The 7,036-nt window shown below is 36.0% G+C and overlaps 1 protein-coding gene across 1 annotated transcript; it reads left to right on the top strand.

Annotated features, from left to right (window-relative positions):
• The first annotated feature begins 215 nt into the window (after positions 1-215).
• Positions 216-6,784, top strand: LOC126717731 (probable RNA-dependent RNA polymerase 1). Its single transcript, XM_050419583.1, has 4 exons — positions 216-497; positions 2,360-4,200; positions 4,739-4,889; positions 5,779-6,784. The coding sequence occupies exons 1-4, from the start codon at positions 270-272 to the stop codon at positions 6,565-6,567; spliced, it is 3,009 nt and encodes a 1,002-aa protein (XP_050275540.1). The 5' UTR covers positions 216-269; the 3' UTR covers positions 6,568-6,784.
• Positions 6,785-7,036: the final 252 nt, after the last annotated feature.

Raw genomic sequence — 7,036 nt, forward strand, 5'->3', positions numbered from 1 at the left:
TCCTAGACAGTCATATATATAGAGACTTGGGAAAAAAATGGAATGGGGATATTTGAACCCCTTAAAATTTGCTTTTTATTTGTTTTTGTTCAAGTTATTTACATTGTAAGCCTGTCTAATATTTTACTATGATTAATAGTTTTTGAACTTTTTTCATTGAATACCTTAATTGGTAATGTGGTTCTAATGATGGCCAATTTGCAGAATTTCAGAAATCATAAGTCTTCTTGGATAATCAACACCTGTTGCTGTGCTCTAGATAATATACCATGGATAATATAGCATTGCACCTTGGATATCAGACTTCAAGGGAAACTTTTTCTGTGCTCTGGAAACAGGAAAATGTTTTTGTCAGATTTGACTCGAAAATGAGAAATTTGTACTTCTATTTCTCTGATCTTTCTGAAGAATTCAAGCTTGAACTCTCTTATGAGAACATTTGGAAGATTGAGCTCCATCATCCACGTGGTCAAGCTAAAAAGTTTCTTCTCATTCAGGTTAGCTTGTTAAAACATTAATTATAAATTTTCACAATTTGCTGCTCTCCATGCTTTTTATAGTTAACATTCAAACAAATTATTCTTCTTGTTGTTTTTTCCTTTGCAAAGCTATGAGGGTGTGTTCATTGTCCTGAGGACACGCATAGAGTTAGTAATCATATTTCTCCCTTAATTATGGTTGTTGCTTGTAACAGTGTGTGTGTGTGTTAACATCTATTAATCATATTTCAGCATATGACATCTTTAACTTGCAACTACAGTTCATAATCACATTCTAAAGTGTTCCATTTGGATTTAAGAAATAAGGCAAACTGCTAGCTATATAAAATGGGTAAAGAACTCCTTCTATTATACAACCTATCTCTAGTTGATCAAGAATGGTGTAGAGCCACTAGTGAATACTAGAATTTGGTCTTCCTTGGAAACAGGTGTTGTATATCCTTACAATGGGAATTAGAAAGGCCTAATTTAGGCTTCTTAGCATGTGTAAGCATTCATGCTCCGCTATTCATGTCTTACTTTAAGGTTTTTTGCAATTAGTCGTACTTATCATCCTGTTGATGGGGTTGGAGAAGAATGGTTGGTGAAAGTTTCAATTTTCAACAAAATTTTGGTTATGAAAGCATTATTGGCTCCCTTTTCAGATGTTGGAACTCCATATAGCATGTGTTAGTAATATAAGTATTTCTTGAGAAGTAGAATTAGGGAAGTTAAGATGAAGGTTCCAGTGTGATTACTTTTTACATAATAGACTAATAGAGAATTACATTTTTCACCTTTTGAATGCACTTTGTAAGGGGGAACAAAAGCTTTTTATGATTGCCTTGTAGTTGGATAGTTCAATCCTGCTCTGAAGCATGGTGTGTTTATGATTTACCTATTACACAACCTGTCCAAAGGTTTCTTGTTATTCCTCTTTGATTTGCTATAATTTTCTTCTGGTCCTAAGGTCTAGTGGTTGTGCTATTTTAAGAAAACGATTTCCAAAAGGCAAGTGGACTCTTATCATCACCTTGGTTTTACTGTTATTATTATAATTTTTTTCACATTACAAACTTTGACTAAGAAGATTAGAGGAAAAGCTAATGCTTGTTGTATCTTCATATCTTGAAGGTGGACTTCTTGAGAACTCTTCCGTGAATTTTAAGATAAAACCAGAAGGATATTCATTTTATTTGTTTGACATCTCTCTTCCCTTTAACCTAAATACAAAGATCCCACCCCAGTTATATATCTCTCACATTCCACAACTTAATATTGGTTGGTTGGACACCCTACCCTATGGCTCAGTGTTAGCTGACTTCATAAAGTGGAGGTCACCACATCACAACATCGAAGGGCATCCACGACACAAATCTAACTACTAACCCTTCTCTTTTGATTTATCTACCATGGACTGATCCTTTCTCTACCTGCCCAAGATATGAAGATATACATAACTCACCCCTATTCTTTCCCCCCATCAAGTAGAACCTAATATCACTTAGCTATTAGAAATAACCGCTAGCATTTTTTTTTTTTTTAAAGCTAATACCAAAAGATGAAATAAATTGTACCATACCTTGAAAGGAATAGTCAAGTAATAGTTGAGACCTCATAGTTGATTATAAAGCTTCACGTAACATACACTCAACTGATTCAATTCATTATCCAATCAATCTAGGGTATCACAAAGATATACTTATTTACATTTTCATGTCAAGAATGCTTAACTTCATTACTTTTGTAATAATGCCTGTCAATGTTATTGGTAGAGCCCCTAGTCTTCTTTTATATAGGTTGAACCTGCATAGATTTATGTGATATTGAAAATTGAATTCTTTTTTCTTGTCTTAACGAATTTTTATTTGCATTGTTAGTTACTTGGAGCTCCTCGGATTTATGTGCAAGATCATACTCGTCATTGGGTCCGAGAAGTTGATTTCACTCCGTCGTGCTGCATAGGCCAATCTTCTGCTCTATGTTTGGAGCTCCCACAGGAGGGCCAGCTTCCAAAATTTCATGGAGATTTTGTCTCTTATAAGGAAAATGAGGGCCCTTTTGTTCTAAAGCAAGGTATTGCTCTCTCTTGCAGTTCAGGACTAGTCCCTACTGTGAACCCACCCGAAGGCTTTGACTTGCCTTACAAAATCTTCTTTAAGATCAACTCTTTAATTCAGCATGGTTATCTTCCTGGGCAAGCAATTGATGAAAAATTTTATCGGTTGGTCGATCCTAGGAGAATAACAATTGAGTATATAGAAAGTGCCTTGGACAAACTGTCTCATTTGAAAGAATGCTGCTATGAACCTGTACGCTGGCTTAAGGAGGAGTACAAAAAATATGCCACATCGAGGCGACTTCTTAAAACTATTGCCATATCTTTAAATGATGGGTTGGTATATGTAAACAGGGTTCAAGTAACTCCATCTAAAGTGTATTTCTGTGGTCCTGAGGTGAACCTCTCCAATCGTGTGTTACGTAACTATCCTGAGGATATTGATAACTTTCTTCGTGTTTCGTTTGTTGATGAGGACTTGGATAAACTACACGCAACAGTTTTATCATCGTGTGCATCTTCGGCAAATGGGGAGAGGCAAACTGGCATTTATGACAGGATACTGTCCATTTTACGAAATGGCATAGTTATTGGTGGTAACAAGTTCGAGTTTCTTGCCTATTCAAACAGTCAATTACGAGAAAATTCTGTTTGGATGTTTGCTTCAAGAACTGGCCTGACTACAACAGATATCAGAGAGTGGATGGGTGATTTTCGCGAGATTAGGAATGTGGCAAAATATGCTGCCAGATTGGGTCAATCTTTCAGCTCTTCAAGAGAAACAGTGAGCGTTAGTAGGCATGAAGTTGAAAATATTCCTGATGTAGAAATTGAAAGGAAAGGAGTCTCATACTGTTTCTCAGATGGTATAGGTAAGATATCTGCAGAATTGGCTAGAGAGGTGGCTGCAAAATGTGGCCTAGAAAATTATGTTCCATCTGCATTTCAAATTCGATATGGTGGGTACAAAGGTGTTGTGGCTGTTGATCCAACTTCTTCAAAGAAGTTGTCATTGAGAAAGAGCATGTGTAAGTACAAATCAGAAAACATCAAACTAGATGTCTTGGAATGGAGTAGGTACCAACCTTGTTTTCTTAATCGTCAAATAATCACTCTTTTGTCCACCCTCGGAGTTATGGATCTAGTTTTTGAAAAGAAACAAAAGGAGGCTATAGAACAGCTAGATGCTTTGTTAACAGATCCGTTGAGCTCACAGGAAGCATTGGAATTGATATTCCCAGGAGAGAAGACAAAGGTTCTAAAGGAAATGCTTTTCTGTGGCTATCAGCCTGATACAGAACCATTTCTTTCAATGATGCTACAAACACTTCGTGCATCTAAGTTGCTAGAATTACGGCTCAAAAGTAGGATATTTATTCCAAACGGGAGATGTATGATGGGATGTCTAGATGAGACCAGGACATTGGAATATGGTGAAGTATTTGTCCAAATTTCTCGCTCTAGTAGGCAGCTTTCTAATGATTTCTCCCATATGTTTTGCACCAGCAGCTCAAACCCGAACAATTTAATTTTTGAGGGTGAGGTAGTTGTTGCTAAAAATCCATGTCTGCATCCGGGGGATGTGCGTGTTCTAAAGGCTGTTGATGTGCCGGCTTTGCACCACCTGGCGGATTGTGTTGTTTTTCCGCAAAAGGGAAAAAGGTAATACTGTGATATCCCATTGTAGATAATTCTAAGGCATGAAATCCTATAATATTTGCACAGAGAGATTCACATACATATAGAGTTTATACATAATCCTATTCCAGCATCAGTTTATACACATTTATGTATACCTTTACTTACATATACATGAATATGTAGGATATATGATGAGCCATTTATACTTCTATGTTGCATGCATGGATATAATATGTATCTTACTTAAATGATATGCAACATATTCTCCTCCAGTAGGTAAATTACCATGATGGTAGCTTGTCTATTTGTATGTCCATATATAATATGTTGTTATCTTACCTTATTTTATATTAAGTTTGCACACATACAATGTCTTTTTTCACCCCTTCTAGGATAGAAAAAATCTAACCTTTTTGGCATTCTCATCAAATAATTTTATATTATACTTGCATACTGGGATGTTGTGTTATTTGTCTTTATTTGTTCTCTTGCCTTGGCAAGACACCACCTAATTAAATAAATAAATAATTTACTAACTTTAGTTGAACAATTGTATTAGACCTCATCCAAATGAATGTTCTGGGAGTGACTTGGATGGAGATTTGTACTTCGTCTGTTGGGACCCTGATCTTATTCCTCCTCGACAAATTCAACCAATGGAGTATATCGGAGCAAAAACTAAGCCACTTGATCATGATGTTACAATAGAGGTAATTTCACTTTATATGTAGTAACAAGCCATGCATATTTTGTGCACACCACATTTTAATTTGCCTCTGTAATTAATATATGCATAAAACTGCACTATAAAAGAAGGGTATAATAGCTCTTTCTGAACAAATGTCTATTCATTTGCTTGTACCACCTGATGAGAATACATCTTGTTTCCATCATCTAACCTCTGCGATCTTGGGTTTTTATATGTTAAAGACAATTGAGCATTTAGTTTATATATGGCTGTGTATATTCTTGTGCATCTAATGAGTAGTCATTTACGAAACTGTTTCTGAACTTTTTTTATGTCAAGAGGGAAAAGTATTGTTTCCATACTCTAAACAATTATCTTTTCTATTCGTGTTATATTATTCGCCAATGCATTGTGTTCATTAATAATATTAATGAGCACAAAAGAATAAGCTAGGCTCGTATCACAGATACTTGATCGAAACACTCTTTTTTGGATATTTAGGATCATTGAGAAAAGTCTGCAACAAATATGTTTAATCTTGTTAAAGGCTTTGTCTTGCTATCCGGGAATTAGTTTGGAATCTGGAAATTCTAAGCATGAATTTCCTTATTTTGATCAAATCTAGAAATCCCAGACCTTATGGGCATTCCATTTGTTATTCCTAACATTTTGAGTGATAGAGAAATCTAGGCTGGAGTGACTCATACTTAATGGTACTGATTCTCTCTACTAGGTAGTAATGCAACACTTTCTCAAATAAATGAATAAATAATAAAAAGAAGGTAGTAATGCAACTCACGTTCCACACTAATGCATTTAAAGATTGCATTGATTCCTCATATTTTCCATCCCATCTGCAACAACATCCTTCTATACCTTACATAACAAAGCATGTCACCTTTGTGCTACAGGAAGTTCAAGGGTATTTCGTCGACTACATACTCAACGACCGTCTAGGAATCATCGATAATGCCCACATTGTCTTTGCAGATAGTGAGCCCCGTAGGGCAATGAGTCCTAAATGTATTAAGCTTGCAAATCTACACTCAATTGCGGTTGACTTCCCAAAAAGTGGTATTGTTGCCGAAATACCCTATTATCTGCGTGTTAAGGTATACCCAGATTTCATGGAAAAGCCTGATAAATGCACCTACAAATCAGAACGTGTGATAGGAAAGCTTTTTCGAGAGGTGAAAGACCTTGCATCGCACACGAGCCCTGTGACACCCTTCACCTCAGAAGTAGCAAAGCGGTGTTATGATCCTGACATGGAAGTAGACGGCTTCGAGGACTACATCAGTGATGCTTTCTATTACAAAAGGGAGTATGATCAAAAGCTGGGGAGTTTGATGGATTACTATGGCATTGAAACTGAAGCTGAAATACTTAGTGGAAACATATTGACAATTTCAAAATCTTTTGATAAGAGGAGGGATCTGGAACAAATTAATTATTCTGTAATGGCACTAAGAAAGGAAGCTAGGAGCTGGTTCCTCAAGGAAAGTGAGTCAGATTCTGAAACTGATATTGTCAAAGCAAAAGCAAAAGCATCGGCTTGGTACCATGTGACATATCACTATAGCTATTGGGGTTGCTGCAATGAGGGAATGGATAGAGCTCATTTCCTCAGTTTTCCATGGTGTGTCTTTGACAAGCTTATCCAGATCAAGAAGGATCAACTGAGTAACAGAATAGCTTGAGACATGTTGGGATTGGAGCGTTAGTTGAGTCATGAATTGATCTTGGATTGAGAAGTTTAGTATGAGATCCTAAGTATGTATTTAAGAAATTTGCTTGTTTAATTACTATTTATTCTTGCTTATTGTTATTGGTACATGGTTGTTGATAAACTACATGTAAATGCTCCAGGCAGATGATTGGGGCTATAAATTATGTTTCAATTCCTGTTGGAAAATATATGTATAGTTTCTTGTCATATTTTCTTATTCTTCAACATCTAGTGGTGCATTCAGGTCCATTTCTCCTTGAGAATATCTTGGCACATGATATCAGATAATCAAGAACTAGATACCTTACTCATTGTTTTAAGAACATGTGGCTGCTGTCTATTCCACATTAACATGTATGAATATTCGGAAGAGCAAGTGTCTGACTAAACCATAATAACCTTGAAAAAATTGGAAGGGTACATTGTCTTTTTTCTTAAGG

This window comes from Quercus robur, chromosome 3 (assembly GCF_932294415.1).
Source record: "Quercus robur chromosome 3, dhQueRobu3.1, whole genome shotgun sequence".
NCBI lineage: Eukaryota > Viridiplantae > Streptophyta > Magnoliopsida > Fagales > Fagaceae > Quercus > Quercus robur.